This window comes from Orussus abietinus, unplaced genomic scaffold, assembly GCF_000612105.2.
Source record: "Orussus abietinus isolate OABI.00-Male unplaced genomic scaffold, Oabi_2.0 scaffold29, whole genome shotgun sequence".
Classification (NCBI taxonomy): Eukaryota; Metazoa; Arthropoda; class Insecta; order Hymenoptera; family Orussidae; genus Orussus; species Orussus abietinus.
In genome coordinates, this window is record NW_019395567.1 from 793,067 (window position 1) to 816,041 (window position 22,975).

The 22,975-nt window shown below is 43.6% G+C and overlaps 1 protein-coding gene across 8 annotated transcripts; it reads right to left on the minus strand.

Moving 5' to 3' along the window:
* Positions 1–4,704: 4,704 nt before the first annotated feature.
* On the minus strand, positions 4,705–21,477 carry LOC105700838 (uncharacterized protein DDB_G0283697). Of its 8 annotated transcripts, none has more exons than XM_012427069.1 (3): positions 21,352–21,477; positions 6,087–6,258; positions 4,705–5,972 (listed from the first exon to the last, which is right to left on the minus strand). In XM_012427069.1, exons 1-3 carry the CDS (start codon positions 21,369–21,371, stop codon positions 5,709–5,711), a joined length of 456 nt encoding a protein of 151 aa, XP_012282492.1. In that variant the 5' UTR covers positions 21,372–21,477; the 3' UTR covers positions 4,705–5,708. The 8 variants fall into 8 exon arrangements, with proteins under 8 accessions (XP_012282492.1, XP_012282502.1, XP_012282484.1 ...); XM_012427079.1 differs by lacking the exon at positions 21,352–21,477 and adding an exon at positions 11,633–13,713; XM_012427061.2 differs by lacking the exon at positions 21,352–21,477 and adding an exon at positions 10,185–10,604.
* Between the last annotated feature and the right edge of the window lie 1,498 nt (positions 21,478–22,975).

Here is a 22,975-nt window from a genome sequence, read left to right on the forward strand (position 1 = left end):
GTCGATACTTTACGCCTTATTTGTATTCATTCGGGGTTATCTGCCTCGTTTATCCTGCGCGCGGTCGCCGCCATCTTGGGAAGAAGTCTGCGCGGAAGTAGCCTGGATTTCCTCTCAATTTTTCATAAGACACTTTCCACACAGAAGAAGAAAAAAGTTACCCTCGCCCGTTCTTCGTGTAGTAAAATCTTAGATACAAGGGTGACAATGATTCCCCATCGGTATCTCGCCTGAAACCTCCCAAAAAACCCGAAAAGTTTGTTAGGGTTCTTGCCTAAGATTTCCAAGATGGCGGCGGACGCCAAGCGGTCCGAATCTCCATAAAATCGAGCGAGTTCCAGTGTCCTGCAGATGACGCGTGATGGATCGTAAATTGTCCTCATGGGAAATAAAATGGGAACGACCTTGCTTTCTCTTCCACGATGATTTACCACATCGGCGTCGTTATCGGCTTTACTAAGGAGTCGAGCCGTTAATAACCAGCGGGGCTACCGAATTCTTTTTCGGCGAATAAACACGCGAAAGTGTCGCTTAACGCGATCTCGCCAATCTCCGGCGGCGACAAAAGGGGTCAAGCCGCGACTCGCGGGAACGGTCTTTTCCTTTGCTCCGAAGAAAAGGGAAAGAGCGAAGGATGAGGGGGAAAAAAAGGGCAAAAAAGCCATCCCGTGCCGCTCGTTAAGAGGAATCGACGTTAATCGGTCGTCCTGAGAGGATCGCCGCCGGGCTCCGCGGCCGACCGCGTGGGCAGAGTCGCTTTATTACTTGGCACGAGACTAACGAGGGGAATCGAGACTTTTCATTGATAATTGTCAATTTACTTCGTTGATGCGTAAGAGCCGCCGGCCGCTCTCTAGAAAGCGCGGGCCGACTCGCCTCGTGCGCAGCGGACAAGTCTAGGCGAGGATACCGTAGATTAAGATGGAGAGAGAGGGGACACCCAACCGCCCGCGCCAACGCCGCCGCGCGAAAGTAGTTCCACTTTCCGCTGTACCGTTTCTCGGTTTTCTCCCCGCCAGGGCGGTCGATGCCTCCTTTCGGAATTTATTTCATGGCTGTTGATACCGTTTAAGAGAATAGACCGCGCGGAGGGGTCCTGCCGGGTTTCTGAAGACAGGGGAAAATTATCGGAATAATGTAGAACTCGGGCAGCGGGCACGCTTGCCGCCGGGCTGGCAGCCGCCATTTTGGATTCGTCTCACTTGCTCGGTGGGGGCGAGCGAGGCGAGTCAGGCGGCAACGGCGCTGCTTCCGAGCGCCGCCGCTAGATGGCGACACCGGAGGGACGCCACTGCCGATTTCAAACCCAACGGTCGACTCCGATACAACCTGCCCAACCTGCTCGACCGAACTGTACAATGACCGTGGTCATGCGTCTTCTGGACTAGAATGGGTAATTACGGATAAGACTAGGTTCCTCCTCGACGTAAATGGGTTTCAGGTGATGAGTAAGGTCAACGTGTACGCTCGGTGTTGCCAACCGCACTATAATTATAGTATTTATACTATTATCAAAGTCCAGTGTACTATGGATTTTCAGGAAAATAATAGTACGTGAACTTTGTTATTACCGGTGGATATTTTCGTGCATATTCCCGGTGTTCTTTATAAAGGCGTTTATGCTTTGTTGAAATGAGGAATTAAATGAACTCTTCGATATTCATTGGCAGTTCAATATTATTAATTGTTTAACACGTCGGATCGCATTCCCTTTCCTTTTTAAGTACAGGCAAATTTTTCATTTTAATATCTGAATATTTGCAGTTTTTCATTTGCACTATTTCTTTTTTCATTGTACCGGGTTGTACTATTATTCTAATCCGACTGTACTAGAGTAAACAGAACTGAAAATCCGGACAGATCAGACCAGACTGAAACTTATTACTTCTTATATACGTGGGTAGCGTTGGGTCGCGTTTTTCGAGGTTTTTCACGTACATTACGTAAACCAATTAGTTTACCGTAGAAAATCGTAGATAATCGGGAAATTACGTTTCCAATATGAAGAATGTCGCAGACGGGCGATATACGGCATCCGCTAGGTTATAAACGTCTTTTACCGCATGTGTAAACACGTAACAATTTTTAAGAGATAATTTGTCCGTATCTGATCAGATGTAACAGCGCCTGTAAAATGTATGTTTGTTTTAATGTGGTTTTATGTATATGGATCGACTGTAGTTTAGTCATTACCTGAACCGATATGTTTAGGCCTACGGTCACGCTCGGCGAAGATTCTTTGTCTACCGGTACAAATGTTTGCTTACACCGTTCACATTCACGTATGAGTGCGCGAAAACCCTTTTGTTTTTCACGTAGTCGAGTTGAAGTAACGCGTTTTTCCCTTCTGCAGTTTTCTTTCACCTTGGCATCCTGTCCCATATAATTGACGTCGAACTCGCGGTTTTTTGGCACCGCGTCCTTGGAGTCCCACGCAGCATCCAGGAAGTGGCGAGGGAGGCACCGGATGCACCTCGACGAGCATACCATTATGAATCCCGTAAAACAATCGCCCCTGCCGGTCCCGTAGTATTATGGAGGACACGTTTTGTGGAGGACATGAATTGCGCGCAGAAATCAGCATGAAAGCGCAGCTTAGCAGAACCCTTAATGGTAAGGTGCCTCTCTTGCACAAGTAAAACCAAAAGTGGCCTCATAAAATGGAAATAACAATTAATTCAGAAACATATTCGACGTATTTACGCAATCCTCTCCAATGGACCCTTGCATAGATCCTTATCGGATAAAAAGTCCTGCGACCCTGACGCCACGATTTTCACATTTATTATTATATTATATATTTGAAGTTTCTGTCAAGTTTTAGAGCGATTACGGTGTCGTAGGATGTTTCCAACCAACCAAGTAATACAAATTGGGGGAAAGGTGGCAGATTTGGATTTAACCCTCTATGGGCCGAATTTTTGTTTTAAATAAAAAAAAATTGGGGAACGAAAAATCAGCAATTAGGAACCTATATATGCAAATGAAAAAAGAATTTTCATTTAAAATGTGACCTGAAAGTTACACGGGCCCATAGAGAGTTAAATTATCTACATTGTGAATTAGGGGGGCGCGGGGATGAATATGAAGTCGAAGTGGGGGAGAGGGGTATCTCTAGTAATGTTTTTAATTTTTCAGCCACGAAAATTCAAGATCGAAGATGGAAAGGAGAACATGGGAACATGGTACAGCCGGACATTAAATGGCATCCCCTTCGTTGTGCACCGCCTCTCGAAATTCCATGGCAGCCTCCACCCACCTCCACCCACCTGCGGAAACTGTTCACGCAGGGTAAGGATCCTTAGTGGTCCCGGTAGCACAATGATCCTCGGCGGAGGTGTATGGTACTCGCGCGAACCCTTTGTCGTGTCCCCGATTGTGCGACTTCCGTGGGAATTCGCGGAACGGAAGTGCAATTTGTACCAATAAGACGCGCGCTGGCCCTCCGCAAGGAGGCTGGATGAAAGCAAACCTCAAAAAACGCCAGGTGCACCGAGCCGGTGATTACGACGTGCGACAATGGGGATGCGGATGGACCCCGGGAGGCGCGGAATCGCGGATACTCGTGGAAACTGCACGGCTTGGGAATCTCGGGGTTCGTTCAGCATTTTTTATCCTACTTATACATTCCGGGCTTGATTTGTCAATTGTTTTCCCTGTCAAGGTAGCGATACTTTTTCGCCTCAGTTGGTTTTACACACGGAGAAGAAACATTTCACTTAACCAATGGAATATTTTGCTAATTCAATGAAATACTTTTTCCGAATGAAATTAAGAAAATGTTTCTTTTTTCAGTGAATGTCTTATCTCGGTGTAGGAATTTGAGATGTTTCCCTGCATTTGTCAAAGTGTATGGCTTGTGTGGAGAAAAATCTACCCCTAGACTTGGTCGGGCGGATTCTACAGGACTATTCAAAATACCTTCTGGCTCTCTTCGCGAAATGCAACGTACTTGAAATCCACCACAAACGACCCCCATCATCCACAGGGTTCAGAATTCCACCCCTAACTGGGCCGCGTGTACGGATATAAGTGTAAGGGTCCAATGCAGGTTTTCGTTAATGCGAGCCAACACGTCAGATTGTTGATCGATCTCAGACCGATTTCATTTCTGCCATTCAAGTCGAACTGGAACGAAATGCTTTCTCCCGGAATTTCAGCCGATCCTAAGCTTTTTTATGCCGATCGCATCTCTTATAGACGGTCACGGTTATAATGAGATTATGCGCGTTGCATGCAACGAAGTAACGGTCTGCACGTTTTCCGTTACGCAGGGCTTGATGTTTGCGTACTTCTCGCCGATGGGCTGCACGTTACCTCTTTACTCCATTTTGCTTTTAATTGAGACGAGTAAACGAACCGAGTGAAATCGAGGCGGAACATTGTATGAAATTTTACGAGCTACTTCTTTTTTTTTTTCGCCTTCATTGGGATAGACAAGGGGTTTGTACTTACGCAATTTAGTTGCCAACGTGGTGTTATGAAATGTTTGGACGAAGAGAAAACGCAAAGACAGATGTTCCGCTTCCTCTCGAGATGGAAACTAGGTCTTGCGTAAGTTTAAGTGCAGTCAATTTAATTAGCTGCATTCCTCCGCCGATGCATGCGCCCTAGTAGAATAATTTATAAACATTCTTTCGTAATCCTCCTTTTCTTTTTTTCAACTTTTTTTCTCGAGGGGGAAAGTATCTCAACCGCGATTAGTAAAGTTACAAATATATTATTTAATCGGCGTAAAAAACATCCAGTGTGTACACGTAATTCTTGGAGGAGAACATAAATAATCGTTTCGTATTGCACGTTGTGTCGAATTGGTGTACGAGAGACATCCGACCGCGACGGTATATATAATAAGTTAAATAAAAATTAAGATAAATAATTAAACGCACTTGCCTCATGGACACACGGTTAATAGGGATTTGGCTCGACGACTCTAATACACTGAGAGAAAAAAATGTAATTGAAGCACTGAAATATTTTTGTTCATTCAATGAATAATTATTTAACTGAAATAATCCAATTTATTCGAGTTTATTTCAGTCAATGAATTACCTTTCAAGTTGGCGAAATATATCTTTAGGTCGATCACATTTTTTTTCTCAGTGTACAATTAAACGGAATTAACGCGCCTTTTACGCATCGTTATTTTTGACTAGAGTGGAATTAAATTCCGCATTTCTTGCAGCTATGATTCCTTTTTCCCCTTTTTACTCAAGGAGAATAAGTTAAGACCCTCTCGCGTTTGAAATTGCATTGCACCGTGATCCTTATCAACGTCTTATTAAACCGCAATTCCGTGATTACCGTGTACTGCGATGAATCCTCCATTTACCAAGAAATGTCAAGGGAACAAGCAGTCGACCCTAAGCTATTTAAAAGAGAAGGAAATCCTCGTTGAATGACTTTTTGGCAAACTGTTGAAATTATTTGGTAAGCGTTAACTCTCGTTTCTGTGCGTGGATAAAAGCGACGGACTTTTGATTCTCATCGCTGCAGGCACAAAATCCTGGATTCGAAATCCCAGGAAATCGAAAATTCGTTGCTCCGATTGTAAATGAGTACTCACGTTACGATAAATCGTCGCGATAAATTCGTTCGAATGTATATCTAATCTATCGAAAATCGTTAAGATTTATCGTCACGCGGGCTACCAACTTATCTTGATCCTTCGATATCAGTTTCTTTTAGGAAGCAAAGAATGATTAGCACTATTTGCAACGAGAGTCGACTATGTTTCCGGATTGAATATTTTCGGAAACGTTAACGTCATTGTCGTAGTCGGCCTCGCAGCCATTATTGTCAGTCTGTTCCTCTTTCTCCTTTTCCTCGGTATTGTTCTTCTCTTTGGAGCCCATTCCCTCTTCCTCCTCGTCCGAATGAACATCGTTTCCTCGTTCGTCGAGTTTCGTCCACTCGAAGCGACCTGGAAGTGGCTTTTCCTTCTCGAAATCGAAGTTCCACCTTTTCTTCGCCTGCAATCAATTTTTACTAATGACGTAATTATTTATAATTTCATACGATTTACTGGGAGCTCCGTGGTGAATTTCTTCCCCGCGTTTTCCCTCGCTCGATCAGCTGATTCTCACCTCGTCGCGGTGTCTTTTGATCTCCTCGTTCAGTTGGTTCTTCAGGTTGTCCTCCTCTCCTGGACCTCCATCCTGGCCCCCTTCGTCATCGGCGAACAACCTCCTGCGGACGTTCCTGCTCCTGAACCCTTCCTCGAGGTCCACCCCTCTGTCCTGCATCGCCAGGCGAGCCCTGAAAAAGCAAAAAAATTCCCATACCTTACACCGTCAGTACCCACCTACGTAATAATGATTGTAAAAGTGTAAAGTACCTACACCTTTAGTACCCATGATTGTAATGGAATGATAAATACGAGGTCCTCAACATCAATTAACACACATTTATTACAGACTTTTAATTAAATTTATGATTCCATAACGTCGTCACGTTAAATTGCGCAGGGAAATTCTCACACTCATGTATTAAATTTATAACCCATGTTGTAAAATTAGCATACATTTATACAACGGCCCACAGCTTGTATGTTACTTCAGTTTATATATCGGAAAATATCTAGGATGGAAAAACGTCGACGAACGAGCTCGTTCAAGTTGGTTAAGTCGAGGGGACAACAAAGAAGTCCGTCGTTTAACGAGTCTCCTTTATTGTACAGGCGGTGCCGCAATTGATGATAATCGATGCCTGCGTGGCGACACACGCGCGTACCTTTATGTTTTGTAAACAATATGCACGCGTATGTGCAAACAGATAGAGAACCTTGGACGTGGGAGAGGGAATGAGACGCCGAGCGATGATGTCGGCCGATGTGCCGTTTAACGGATGTACCGGAATGCATGCCAATTCCGTTAGCAGCATAAGCCTACGTGACGTCCGAGCGAGCGTAGGCAACGTGCCGTCGTTTCCATCATTCTTAAACGTCTCTTCGTATCTATTTACTAATTTTTTTTTTCATCATACTCTCTGACGCACCTGACAAATTATAACCGCGGAAATCCGTATTTTCCTATGTTAAATTTTTCGTTGTTATTCTTAAACGCCGTTTTGTACTTAGTTTATTTCTTCATGCCACTCTTCGATGTACTTGGAAAATTATAACCGAAGAAATCCATATTTCCCTACGTTATGTTTTATCGTTATTCTTAAACGTCGTTTCGTGTTTATTCATTTTTGTTTAGCGACACTGTCTGGTTTATCAGGGTAATTATTACCGTAGAAATTCGTATTTTCCTACGTTGACATTTTAATCGTTATTCTTAAACGTCGCTACGTGTTTATTAATTTTTTTTCCGTGACACTCCGGTTTATTCGGGAAATTATAATCGATGGAATAGTAAAAGAGAACCTGAAAAAAAAATGGTATTGGGTATTATATTTTTTTTGCGGACCTAAACGGGATGGACGAGCATCGCACCGCGTGCAGGACCCTCAATTCGGACGAAGTTAATTAATTTTTTTCGTGACACTCTCTAGTTTATTCAGAAAATTATAATCGAAGGAATAGCAAAGAGAACCTGAGAAAAAATGGTATTGGGTATTATATTTTTTTTGCGGACCTAAACGGGATGGACGAGCATCGCGCCGGGTCCAGGACCCTCAATTCGGACGAAGTTGCGAAGAATTGCAGACTACCGTCCCGCCATCTAAGGTGCTCGGAGGAGAGAAAGGAGGGAGAGAGAAAAAGAGAGAAAAGGGACTAGCCAATTGTTGAGATTGCTTTTAATTCAATTGCACCGCGTCCTCCCCGTCAGGAGTCCAATTCCGGGATGATTTATCCTTGTGCCCCTCGGAGGCTGCAATGGACCCGAGTCGAGCGCCCTTCGTCTTCGTCTCGCGAATAATCTCATTGAGCCCGAATCGCTCGAATAATTGAAGAATTGGATTTCTCCTTACAAGTGGCCCCGCTCCAAGCTCGCTTATTATGCTTTAATGAGAGCCGAGTGATTCCACAAGATCATCAGGGGAGAGGATCGGCTCTCCAATTATTAATAGCCATAACTCGTCGTCGGCAAATGCCGGTCGTTTAACCCGCTCTTTCGTCGAGTCAGATATCCCAATCCCTCGAGGTTTATTCTCAAAGCTTCGAAATAAAATGCCAACTATCCTAACGTGTATTCATTTTACAGGGGAATCTTTCAATGAGCGGCTCTTCACCTCGAGGAACACCCTGAAGACAACACAGCCTCGCTGATGCACCTGCCAAACTGCATCCACCACGATAAGACTCCCCGCAATGAGGTAAGAAAGTTACCTTCATATGCAACGATAAGTCGTAGCGAATTTTAATCCGTACAGGTAAATCGAGTTCTTGTGGATCGTCCATAATTCACAGGTTAGTAAAATCTGCCACGGCTCTGTTTACAGGGATTCGTTTCAATGGCTTATCTTTACTTGTGTAGAAACTTTAACGCTTCGCCAGACAAAAGCATCTTTAACGGAACTGCACCTGCAACATCCGCCGTTTACTCTCCGGCGATGTCATGTGAGCACAGGGATGCAGTTGGATGCAGTTTACTCGAGGTCTCGCACCTGACGGTCCTCGCAAGGTGCGCCAACGGCAACAGAGACCTCGAAGAGACAACAGGAAGAGGTTCCCGAATGGACCTCAAAGAAGCGAAACTCGAATTTCCTTAAACGGTCCTCCTCGAATTAACGGCCTCGGCCGTGTAACGCGTGTTTACCGTGCCGGCCGTTCGTTTAAACTTGGCGTTAAATGGTTAATTACCATTTAGCACCTAGCAGGATACTCGTGACCGGTTCCTCGACTATCCGCGCACTTCGCCTATTACCGTTCTTCGTCATTTCTTCACGACTTAACTCTGCATCCTTGATAGTCCTTGATGGAAATTTCTGAGTTCCTCTTTTCGAAGCACCGATTGGCAGACTAACTGGCCTTGTTATCATTTCCGCGTCAACAATGGTCTGCAGGCTATCGGACATGCATCGACCGTGATTAGTGTAAAATGTCTTAACTATCATTAGTTGATCTCGAGTTAATTTAACTCCCGTTGCACCGACGAAAGTTTAATTTATCGAAGATTAAAATCCATCGTTTGGTAAGAGTCTCAAGTCGGGCGATTAACTCTAATCACGCGTTAAGCAATTCTTGATTAGGGATATAATGAGTCCATGTTTTGGAGAGGTTAGGGTCGATAAATGCAATTTCGATACTCGGGTAGATCGCAGGTGCACTCGAGTTCCGCCGATACCACTCGCGACAATGGCACCGACGCTCGTCCTTATCTCACTCCGTTGGAATTTCACGTATTCGCTTCCCTCCTTCTCTCTCTCCCTCTCCTTATGAAGGTTGGTAAAGTCAATACCGGCAACCATTATCGGAACGGCCTTGCAACAGTCGCACTACACTGTGCATAACACGTAACATCCAACTCGCGTTACCCATTCCCCGTCCTTTCCTAAGTTATTCTAGGATCGATTTAGATAATCAGATATCGATCTCGCCGCACAACACATAGATTTTCCAATTTTTAAGTAGATCTTACCGAAACTACCGAGTTTCTCGATCGTAAGGTGGTGCCTCGGATTTTCGGACACTACCTAACCTCAAAAACCAGTCCTTACGCGTGCCCTCGTACTCGCTCTTAAGGTGATGTGAAAGTTCTCGTTCGTAAAACTTTTCTCCAAACTGGGCGTACCGAATCGATTCGAACTTTACAATATAAATATAGAGGGTACAAGGAAGGTCCTGAAACCCATGGAATTTCAATTTTTTTTAAATTGAAATTTCTTCATAGGTATTTGAAAAATTTCTTATTATAAATAATATTTCACGAGTGTTAGGACCTTCCTTGTAGCCTCCATATTGACGTCGTAATGTTTGAAACGATTGACTCTTCAGATACCACTTTCACATCCCCTTAGAAATAGTATCAACCTCCTGTAATCCTTTTTCTTATGCCTAGAAAAAATGATATCACGTATAATGTTCCATTATTAAACCTCACGATGTAAGCCTACTATTAGATAACGATATATAGAAACTTCGGGTACAGAAGAGTACTCGTTGTCGGACAGAGAGTAACACATTAAGGTCCTACGTTAAGACTTGCCGGATAAATTAAATCGAAATTAGAAAATATAAATGACATTATATACAAAAATATACGTGACATTACATGATGTCATAGTTAATTATATACCTCAGCACTGGCCGATTTCGTCCTTCAGGATCCTGCAGACTCATTCGAACGATCCCTCGCGAGCGTTACGTGTCATTAAGTCGAGTTCGCGCTTATCGGAGATCCAAGATGGCGGCGGCGTAGCGCATTTCGCCCCTTCGTTTTCCGTTCCTCGAGCCGCGCCGAGGACGAGTTTCCACGAGCGTTTTCGCGAGGTGGTTCACGAGGAACTCGCGTCGACGTTAAACGACTGTGGCGAAAATGGCGGCGTAGGGAATCGATAAGTCTCGTACCAGTGGGGGTGCGCGCTCATCGCGAAGCCGAGGGGTTCGTCGCGTGCGCGCGCACCTCGCCCACCTCCCCCCGTCCTCGATTCGAGATTCGATACTGCGCGCCATTCGAGACTATCAAATTGCCGCGCGACGAGCGATGACCACGTGACACTCGAGGACGAGTCGAATAGCCTTGTGACGCGATTACACAAGAATTACTCATTGTGTCGGATATAGAAAAGTATTTAAATATATATATATATAGTGTAATTATATATTTCTTAACCGCGATTGGTTAACCTCGGATTAGAGAAATTCCTGTCCCAGCAAGAAAAGTTAAGCTAACCGAAGAGTGAAATCTGCAGTTGGGTAATCAGGGGATTAACACATGCGCGTTAAATCCTTGATTAAGGATTTTAACTCGAATATCGGGGCAACCGGCGCTAATTGTAAGTGTGTTACGAGTTTCTAGAAGGGTTTATGGCGAATCGCAATAGGCGTTGACGGCACCACGGGTCGGCTTGTCGGCCCGCTTTTTGCATACAAACCGCACGTGCACTATTGTTCTCCACGTTTTCGTCGATAAAGATAGGTATTGTTTTGCATTGAGAGCACGTTGGAAACACACAACGTCGACTTCTAAGCGGCAGTTTCGACTGATAAATCCGGCCATGGGAGTAGGTGCAAATTGTGCAGACGAATGCGCTCTTCGATATTTCGATATCCTTGGGCAGGATTTCTCGACACACGTTTCACCACTTGTTCACTTATCAATCTCCAAATTTATTCAGTAATTTATTTATTACGTTATTCCCCAGCTTAGGGCGTCACGAAAGTGCTATTCGATGTATATCAAAACGTCAAAGGGATTTATAAAACTTTTCTCCAAACTGGGTGCACCGAATCCTTCGACACTTCAGCGCGTGATTATGGAGACCCTAAGGAAGAACGAGAAATTTGATTTTTCGAGAAAAAAAAAATTCTTCACTTATCCCGGACTAGAACCAAGGATACATATATATTTTTAATTAAATTTCACGAGCATCGCGTTCGTAAGAAAATTTTTGTAAGTATTTTGACGCTTTGCATACATATATATAGAATGACCCTTTCATAGCGCCTTGTGGAGGAGTTTTAAAAATCAAGGGATTTTTCCGAGTTTCCTGAAATTTATGAGCAATTTGTATCTAAACTAACCTCTCTCGTTGTTGGCGATGCAGGGTTATCAGGGAGCGGAGAATGAGGCAGGTCGAAGGGAAATAAGAAAGGATAAGAGAAAATGAGAAAAGGGGGGAAGAGGAGAAAACGGGAGAGAAGACGAGCTGCGAGGGGCCGGATGCAACTGACCTATGCAGCTCACTTGGCTGAAACTCGGATGCAACTGACTAGCCTAGATTCGCGCGGAGTGCGCATGCGCGAACACCCGTTAGACCAAGGACTTATTGCGCGAAGCCTTTGTCCTCCATCCCACTTCTGAAGTTTAGCGAACCCGGGAATTGTGTTATATTCTGCACTATCGGCCCGATGTATGTAGCAATTTTTTCGACTTTTCCGAACCGAAGGTTTTTCCTAGTCGCGGTGCAACTGCAGCGAAGGAAATGCAACGCGCGCCTGTGGTGAAAGTCTGCTTGCCGTAGAGGAACTCACGGGAATTGGTTGCTTGTGTGCACTCGGTAGAACACGGATACTGTGGATGTGATAAAAGGGGCAGAGTGCAGTCTAACGGCGATTGCATTCCTGCGTGGAAACAATATCTTCCGAGGTGAATTTAACCAGGCCTTGCGAAGTACTTAGACAAAGAGAAAGTGCGGATGTTCCAACTGCAATTGCTAAATGCAGCGGTGCAGTGTACGATGCAACGGAGACATAATCTTGGTTTCCATCAATAACTCGGTACCCATGTTGAAGCTGTAGCTTGTAAACTCTGTAGATGAGTTAAAATCCTTAACCGAGGATTACTTAACCCGGGATTAGAGTTAACCGCTCGATTCCCGAAGTTACCTGACTGCGGATTTTAATCTTCGGACTAATTTTTGTCGGTGATACGCAAACTGGCAACGGTCCGAGATTGATTAATCATTGTTAAGAAATGTCATGTTAATCAATTTCATGAGGAGAAATTTAAGAAATGTATAAATTGATTAATAGGGCTCGTAAGATGTATCAAAGAATGAGGATAGATTTTATATAATATGTTGCATTTTGTATGGTATGGTTCTGGAACCGATGGCAATCGTTATGTATTTCCGGGCGATGTCGGTGATTCCTGCAAAATGTATTCGGCTGACTTTTATACCGGCGCTCTGTAAAACATGTTTTCCAGTAATTTCTCGGATTGCCGTGCTCCGGCATGTACAATATTGCACCCTGGGAGAAACGTTGTCATATCTTGGTCAGACATCTCGCGTAGGCGTAAGTACCTTGCGCATAAAAGGAAATTTAAGGCCCATTACTACGGCCCCGAGAAGGGACTCGTTACCAAGGTGCGATATGGCCCCGGATAATTCCTCGAGTCTTTTTCCCGTACCGGAGTTTGCAAATTATATATCCGGCTCATTAGAGGCGTTAACTATAAAATTGTGGATTTTAACGGGCGTCGAGTAAGGCGGAAATTTACGTTACACGCGTCTAGGACCCGCCGTGTCTGCACGCGTCCGTTTAAGTAGGGTCGCAGACTAAGTGCCCGAAAGTGCGCCGGCAAATGAGCAAGCCAAATGAGAAGGAAAAAATTGAATTAAATAATTACCCAATAAGACGTCAAGTGGGGTTATCAGGATTTGAATTCTCTCATTCAGCCGGGACGCCGGTTACTCCCCGTGATGGCGAGGAGCGCGTCTACCGAGCGACGGGGCTATTATATCGGCGGATTGCATAATGGCTCGTTAATAACGAGTATCTGCCTGCAATTTATATCAGATGTTTAAGACGAACGCGTCCTTCGTGTTCGCACACGGTGTCCCGGTGCGTTTTCCTCGATTTTTCCGATATTTTTAATAATTTCCCGATTTCTCGCCAAGCGCACTTCCGAGAGACTCTCTGTACTCCTTGCTTCCCCATACACCGAAAAGAAAAAAAAAAGTACAATCATAGAGAAATTGTACTTACAATTGATTTGCATCAGTCGCGAAAGAAGTAAATACCTACGCAGGAATAATTATGGTTACGTATTTATGTAGAATATGTTTTAATAAGCTTACGTCTGGATTAACATATGAGGCCCTTCAATATTACACCAAATTTACACATATAATATAGACCAATTATATATTTTACGTGTGTCGCACTTTATGTTTACATATCAAATGTACGCCTAGAATATATTCTTTGTGTAAATTTAGATGTCGAGTGTGATATTACCCAGACAATGTAATTTCACTGTTATCAATTGTGGCATCGAAATGATCCATGGGAATTTTCTTTTTTCACCGTACCGCAGGAAAATCCAAACTTCCTGGGCAATGTTCAAATAATGTATATATATATTTTTTTTTAACTTCACGTCCGCAGCTCGCCGAGGTGCCCGCGAAATTGCGCTGGCGTACTTTCGCTCCTTTTGTTTCCTCTCTTCGACAGCCAGGCCGACCGGCTCGTCTCTAAACTTCCTCGAGATCTCCGAGCCGAAGATTACTTTCGAGAGCGATCCTCTCACCCGTGGGACCTGGGAAACAACGGGAGTGAGAAGTACCGTCGAAGGAAATTCTCACAAACGCAGAGCTCTCGTGGAACGGCAGTAAAAAGATGCGGCTCACTCGAGCACCTCTCCTTTCTCTCTCCTCCGTACCTTTTCGTGCCTTTCCTACCTCTCCTCACCTCGGAGACTGCGAATCAACCTTCGATTACGTGTAAATGGACGCAGCTCTTCGGCATCGCAATTCAAGGTCAGGTTGGCAGAGATTACGCGAATTATCTCATGGCGAGCCCTTTTATCGGTTAATCCGCGCGTTGGGTCGTTACCGAGGAAATGAAACGTAGACTGTTAAAAAAATTCATACATTTTTGGTAGATAACCTTGCAGTAAAATTATAAATTTCATGTCTCAATAGTGAATCAGTATACATTTATTATATGATTATAAGTAAATTTGCAATTTTATAACACCGTCTTGTAACTTTGTGAGACTTCGTAGAAGAATTGTAAACGATTTTCGAAAGTCATTTGGTACGCATTTTTAATTAAATTATTTTAAAATTAATTACGCATTTTTAAAGAAATTATTTTAAAAGAAGTATCGGTGGTACTGGCTTGGTTGGTGCGTGCCAGGCGAGTGTATAGAGACCACGGCGTGTCCTCCTCGGTGCGCCTCAGGAAAAGCCGGTAGAAGGGCTAATTAAGTGCCACCGAGGGAATTCAAACGCAATAATAACTGGAACGGGCGAACACCGTCCCTTTTGTCTTGACCCTCCCTGTTTGCACTCCTTGTCGAGGGCTTGGGGCTAAATCTGCGTCCGCACAGGTGCAAAGGGTGAGAAATCCACATCGCACCCCGACGAGCACGTGCTAACCGGATCTACGATACTTTACATTTCCGACTCTCTCGGTAAAATTCCGACACTTTGTAAAGAGCGAATCGCATTTATTGTGGCACTGCGGAGAGAGAAAAAAAAAAAAGAAATTAATTGACCGTGAGAAATATTTCGCTAAACCCAAGGACAATTATTCGACTCGAACAAACTCGAGGAATATTGAACGGAACATTTACTCGGAATTACCTCGATTTATTTGCATCGAATAAATATTCTTGGAATTAACAAGATATTTCTTTGGTTCAATGAATTCTTCCTTTTTTTTTTTTCTTGGGAATCGAGAAAGTAGGATGGGTCATGTCTCGTGTGGTTAAAAGGTCCTGTCCTAAAATGAGAGATTATGCGTGTACCTGAGATATGACGAAAGTGAAGATTTATTGTCTAATAACTGAAATGGGAATTTGCATTTTTTGATGCCTGGCTCTTAATTACCTGGGCTTAAGGTGAAGTGAAACACGTCGAGGAACTCGATCAACGTCGATAAAGAAGATTTTTCTAAATGCCTACGTTGCCGACGTTCGTTTTTATATTGAGCCGTGTCGAATTATATTGGGTATTGTACCAAACGGCATACTCCACCTGTCGTTTTCGTACAATAATTATGAAGAAATCGAAGTAAAACTCTATAAATCCTCTGGATTCATGCTTTCTGGGGCCCTAATTGACTGCGGAGGGACCCCCTGCGTCATCTGTGATTTCCAGGTCAATTAAATTTTCACTCCGAGACCTCGTATTACCATCGTTTTAGCAAAGAAGCGCATACAACACTTTTTTTGCCTTTATCCCGTTCAAATGCGAGGTTATCGATTACCAGAGTGTTCCAAATTGTCGTAAAATTGTCCTGACCCTTTCGATTCTCATATCAGAGCTTTCGATAATTGTATATTGATCGAAATATCAGAGCTCGACGCCATTTTGGTTCTGGTCTGAACTGAGTTAAAAAATTTGTTTGGAAAATCCAAATTTTGAATGTGTCAGGACAATTCTTAGATGATCAGGAGTGACGTGTCAAAGTTTTAGACAGTTTGGTCTAATACCCTTAAAAAAAAGTGTTGTATTCGAATCGACTAATTTGAAGGATGTTTCACTTCACCTTAATTCCTTGTAGAAGTCTCGCAGGGTGTCGAGGACGTGTCGGGGGGCTCGGGAAATGCTTTTGCAAGTCCAGACACTTCGTCGGGGGTGCCGACAACGAACTTGCCGGGAACTTATGAATGGGATGCATATTCATTCCTTCACGGTCCGCGCGCGATGGTTCCTCGGATCCGACGTATGCTAAATCGCGCGCCAACTGTCGCTTCCTGCATGTCAACGGACCTTGAAATGTATTCCCTGGAACCGGGAACGAACGTCCGAAAACCGGGATTAGATCGAGGATCGTCCTTTCGCGACTTCCCGAGGAGACATCAATTGATACGGCAAGAAAAACGACGAAATCCCGAGGACTGGATCCCTCGAATTCACTTTCCATCTCGCCTCGAATCCCGTTTCCTGCACTCCGTGTTGCTCCATACAGTTTCCCTTCTCTCCCTCTTACACTCTCAGAGCCGAAGGAAAGAGAGAGGGACAAAACCGCATCTGCCCCTAAAAATCCATAGACTAGATAATAACTGCCGATCCATACAAGGATATCGATATCTCGATCCTCCTGCACGAGGTTCGACATCGGTTGTTCTCTGACACCTTCGCACGTGACGAGGAAAAAGTAAATCGGATAATAAGTGTTGTGTAATATCTCCCGATTTTATATCTCTTCGACCTGACGCCTCGCGCTAAATATCGCAGATAAGAGACCGAGTACGCGTGCATTTGGTGCGAAACTCAGCCGAGTTCTTAACGTGATATGGTAGTGGGATATGAAGAGTCGATCGTTCATGACACTTTTCTCCTAACTGGGTGTACCGAATCGTTTCAAACTTCAGCATGTGATTATAGAGGTCCTGAGGAAGAACGTGGTGCTCATGAAATTTCATTAAAACAAAAAATATATACATGTATTCTTGGCTCTAGTCTGAGATGCAAAAATAAATCATTTTTATCGAAGGTGAAATAGGGCCTCCATAATCGCACGCTGAAGTTTCGAACGATTTGGTGGATTCAGTTTGGAGAAAAGTTGTATAAATATTTTGACGTTTGTATATATTTATTGACCCTTTCATATCACCTTATCGAGACCCGGTAGGAGGTGTAGTAAATCAAATGCAACAAATGCTTCGTTAGTTCCCCCAATTTATTTCCAGTTCTTTGTTTTTTTTTTCTCCCTATTTTTCACATTCGCCGATCGGTGATTCGGATAAGAGTCGGCATAAAAATCGGAAGTTTCGCCAGTTTCCTTGGCATATCTCCCCCATCGGGAGGCTGGATTCGTTTTTTCATCGTTTCCCTCGTAGGTCGTCACGCTTGCATGTTCGACCTTTGACCCTGCAACGAACGAGATGAGTATCTACCCCTGGGGCACTTTTAACGACGCTAGAAGTAGCTTCTTCGGCCTCCCCGACCGGAAATAAATATAACGAAATATAAATAACGACCCTCCGGCTCGGGGAGGACATTTTCTCCCCTCGAGTTTAAAGCCCGGGACATCCCCCCGATTTTTACTCCGACACCCCTCCAGGGCTTCGGTCATTTCCTGCCGCAGCCTTTCCGCTGGTGAATTTGAAAAAATGGAGGGAAAAAAACCAACCGCTGCTCCCTGCCATATGTTTGGCAGGCAAACATGAAATTATGCATATGTATAGGAATGCTCATCGTTCATGCGTTTTTATCGATTTTTACCGATCGCTACCCTTAACGAAAGAGGACCATTTTATTCAATAATATTTTTATCACTAATGCTCTTTGTAACCCAATTTCATTTTTCAAGATCAAGAAGAAAACGACATAACGTCAAATTAGCAAGGATTAACCATCTGTAAACTGACAATTAATAAACAATTTATGGACGAACCTGTGGCGCTTCATCTTTGCCCCGCTCTTCTGTTTCTTTTTATATTTATTAATTGGCTAATTTAATACGCAACTTATTTATTACTTTAGTTTTAATAATTTACAGATTTTGTAAAGCTTCATTGCATGTACAATGATAATTCCCTTCGCTGGTTTGTCTTCCACGAATTTATGCAATTTTTGGGAGCGGCTCAAAGTGAGCGCAGAGCAAGAGACCCCGCGGTTTCTTTTCGTCACTTTACGCTTCCGGTGCTGCAGTTTGCAGTCAGATTATAAATTGATTCATGATATACTGGTCGAGTGCATATACAATAATAATTTCCTTCGCTGGTTTGTCTTCCACGCATTTATGCAATTTTTGGGAGCGTCTCAAAGTGAGCGTAGAGCAAGAGACGCCGCGGTTTCTTTTCGTCACTTTACGCTTCCGGTGCTGCAGTTTGTGGGCGAATTAAAAATTGATACATGATATACTGGACGAGTGCACTTCTATCTCTAGGCACACTGCTACCCGTTGGCGGTATCTCTCTGGAAATAGATTCGCGTAGGCCGTGTAGCGCTCCTAGTGAATATTTCGAACATAACCTCACTTCCTGGCGCGTCCATGGGCTAGGTCAGTGGCGTGTCGGAGCGTCGAACCAAAACGCTACGTTTGGTTTCCGCAAATCGGGTATCTCTTGCGCGTATTTATCTAAATGAATGATATTTTATGAATAAACGAAATATATATATATATATATAATATGACACACGTGGGACGCGCGGAAAGGATCGTCCGCCATTAATTTCGAAGCAGTTAAGAGGTTATTGCGCTCGCTCGAACGACCCACACGAATCGCTCCTCCACCGACACATCAGATCCCTAATTGCATCTCTACGTGTGCAATTCATGCTTGCATTGCAACGCATCAGGTCAAACGTCACCCGGTCGGTTATCTACGTCGAGCTCGACGCAAATTCATCGATCAACCGAGTGACGTCACTGCTTCCGACTTCAATTTTCACATTTTCATGCGCAGCACCTCATTGAAGTTCTTCGACTTCACGTCAAACGAACGTAAAATAATAAATAAGCTGGTGAATAAATTCCTACACTGTTAAAAAAATTCATTAAATTTATACACTTTTAGTACATAAAGTTGCAGTTTATAACCCTGTGTTGTAATTTTTTAAAGTAGGGCTGTCTCTAAAATCGTCCTCGAACGTGCCCGGAAAATATGTTATAAAATTTGTGTACCATGTCTGATATAAAACTTCCGAACAAATTTGTTATGAAATTATAATATTTTTATTAACAGGGTGGGTAAGTAAAAAACGCAGTAAAATGTGGAGGCAAGTCCATTTTCTAGAGATTAGGGGTGGTATTAGAAGAGATGTGAGTTAAGGGTCTTGCTAAGTCTTACGGGGAAGTTTTAATCGAAGGTGAGAACTGTTGAGGGAGTTTAAGGGGAGTTTGCATGTGTTTTTTTCTCAGAGTTTTGCATCGCGAATGTCAACGGAAATCGGTTGATACAGTCTCCAGACTTGGCGGAGGGGCAGAGGAGGAGGAAGAGGTGGCGGTATCACATGTGGGCTCATTCAACCTGTCCGAATTTAAAACCCTGGCGCACAATAAACCCTCCCCTGGACGAGAAACCTAACCTCCGTTTCGTGACGGGCACAGGAAGAACGCCGTGCGTAACGCTACACGTTTAAATCCCGTATGAAACGCTAGTCGAGTGTTTTTCTACGTAAGTTACCGGATGGGGTAACCCACAGGACGGGATAACGTCATCGTACACCGTACGTGGACTTTCGCCACCCTCCGACCTCTTCTCGAACAAAGGACACCTACGAGATGAGTCGCCCGTTTCGGGGATTACATTTCCTCCGGTCGTTCCTCTTGCTCCCTTGCGAGGAGTAAATCCAACCAAGAAGGGAGCAAGTAAGTCATTTTAGTAGGAGGTATTTAAAATACATTTCTACCATTGACAATTTTCCTATATTTCGTATATCTCGCACCCTGGTATGATGGCTTATCACAAGACAAATATGTGCCCATAATTATGAAAGTGGTCTAAGTCAAAATTAAAAAAAAAAATGAGTTTATCAGTTATTTCACGCCATATTATTTCAAACGAAATTAATTCAATGTAATTTCGAAAGAAAAAATATATGACTTAGACCACTTTCATAATTATGGGCACATATATACTCTAGTATGCCTCAAAACTAGAGTATTCCTAATAAGAGCCAACTGCTCGGACTGACAAGGAAGGTATCCTAGGTCGATCTCCGATTTCATTTCTTTTATAACATGTTATAGTAGACTAAAAACTAGGCGACACGTATTTTTTTTTTATCTGCCATTAAACCCTTTAAGGGGGTGAAACCACCATACAAAGTAAGGCATGTCAAGGGGCGATTTGGCAGTTTCACCCACAAGAACATAATATTTTTTAACTAACCGCCTGGAAAAGCTTTCTCATAACGAGATATGAAAAACATAATTTCCTCAATTAAAAAAAAATTAAGGGGTGAGCCACCCCTGAATATGATTACGTTTATGCAAAAAATGGTCAAATTCAAGTCTAAAAATCTGAAAAAAAAATATGTTGTGTACGGCAGGTAAAAAAATACGTGTCGCTTAGTTTTTAATCTACTATAACATATTATAAGAGTAATCAAATCGGAACAGCCTTGGTTTAGCCGTACCAGTTGTTTAGGCAATGATCACGTCTTCTAAACAATGCTTTCACGTCTTCTAGCCCGTGATCTCAGGAACAGGGTTCCCTATGGACCTCCGATCATTTTGCCTCTGTCCCTTTCTGAATATTTCCTTGATTTTTCAGAATTACGTCTATTAACACTAACCGTACCGGCACTTCACATATACCTAACCGTCCACTTGACTTGGTTATTTCTTTGAAGAGAGAGAGAGAAAAAAATGAAGTGAATTCGAGGGAAAGAAGAGAAGAGAACTAAGTGAATTCGAGGGAAAGAAGAGAAGGGAGCCGACAAGGATCAGCCGCGATTGGGTTAGGTCGTGGTCGGAGGAGCTCGCGGCTCCTTGACCGGCATCTAACAGTTAACGATCCAAACTTGTCGCTCGGTTTGCCCTCGACAATTGGCACTACTGTTGCCGCTCGGTGGCCGCTCGTACGAGTCTTATTAACGAGTAACCAGAGAGCAAATTTACAGACCCCGTAGCGAAAGAAGGAGGCCTCAGTCTTCGGGAATTCCTCGTACGCGCCTTACTCAAGAAACTCCACGGTGGCCTTGCGCGGCTCCGCATTGAGTACTCTCTTCTCGAGGTTTAAGCATCCGAATTGCGAGAAAAAAAATAAATCTACCCAACTCAGGAGGCCCCCAGGCAACTGCCAATTGATTATTTCTCCTATATTAGTGCGTCAAATGCGTGGAATTAATTTATTATTCCTGGTTTTTGGACCTTAGGGTTCCTTCTCTCACCTATGTCTGGCGGCCAGCATCTTGTCAAGAGTTCAGGCCCTGTAGCGACTAGCTGGGCTTTGTTTTAGGTCTTCCGTAAGACCTCCTCGTCGGGAATTCCCGTCGATTCGTCCCTTGGAAACGGAAGTTAGGGGTGCGGAATTCACTGTTCAGGGTGCAACCGTAAGCAGGTTCGAGCCGACACGAAGGAGCGCTCCTCGGCGTCAAAGCGCTCACGCTAAACTGCATTCTGGGCTTTAATCCCTGCACGTGTGTACGTCATGTACCTTCATGACTATTTATACATAGGGCGGCACATATGCGCGTGCATGTACTCCTATTCGTACAGCGTGTATGGAGGAACGAACGGGGCAGCACTATTTATAGAATTGCCGTTCGACTCCGGGGTGCAGAGATGGAGGGCCGAGAATTTCGAAGAGTACCTCGAAATTCCGATTTCCGGCCTTTACGAGAGCAGCTCTCTTGAAATCCCCAAGAAAACGAGCGCCCTTCTGCCTAGTTTCTCTTCTTCAACCCCCAGGAACTCAATATTTTTTCCTCGAGCCAAGGGAAAATCGCACACGATGCGATTATTAATATTAACCTTGCAATGCCATAGCTACACAATCTGTATAAATTCTTACAAACTAAAGCATTTCTAAATTTACAGTTTATAAACAAATTCCCTGCTAACGAAGGAGGGTTCCTACGATAAGATGCTGTATTAAACTTTGCCGGAAAAAAATGAGAAAAATCAAAGGGGAGGTGAAAAATATTTATATTGAAATATGGATATGACTTCAAAATCACGTGCCTGTGGAGGGTTAAATATAGCCATAAAGTACGGTCATGAGATCACCGCGGAGAACTGCAGTTTAACGACGACTGCTTTGAATATGACTCGTCAGCCAGTGTTTTCCTTGTCCGATTAGATATCCTTTTTTAAGACCACGGTGCAAGGGCTGCTTTTGCTGGGAAAACGGCAGAGAAGTGAAATCCATGTCGAAGGAGCACAGGATAGTGAAACGTCCCCTATCGAACCAATAAACCCTGATAAGCGCCACCGAGTGCAACCTTGCGCGATAAGGAGGGTATTCCTGATAAAACCGCAGTCGAGAGATCGAATCTGTCGCAGACAGCTCGACGGCATTAAATCGCGATTACATGGCGAGAATCTTGAAGAGATGCAAAAGGCGGTCCAAAATTCGGCCCTCCACTAACATCTCACTTTGGTGACAAAAACTATTTTTATTTATTTATATCTATTAAAAAAAAAAAATACGGTGGGCACCCTTACCTCATTTTTAGCGCTAAAAGACGCATTTCAGCTTTTAAGGTGAAGTGAAACACGTCGAGGAACTTGATCAACGTCGATAAAGAAGATTTTTCTAAATGCGTACGTGGCCGACGTTCGTTTTTATATTGACAGCTGGGTCGAATTATATTGGGTATTATACCAAATGGCATATTCCACCTGTCGTTTTCGGACAATAATTATGAAAAAATCGAAGTAAAACTCCAGAAATCCTCTGGATTCGTGCCTTCTGGGGCCCTAATTGACTGCGGAGGGACCCCCTGCGCCATCTGTGATTTCCAGGTCAATTAAATTTTCATTCCGAGACCTCGTATTACCACCGTTTTAGCA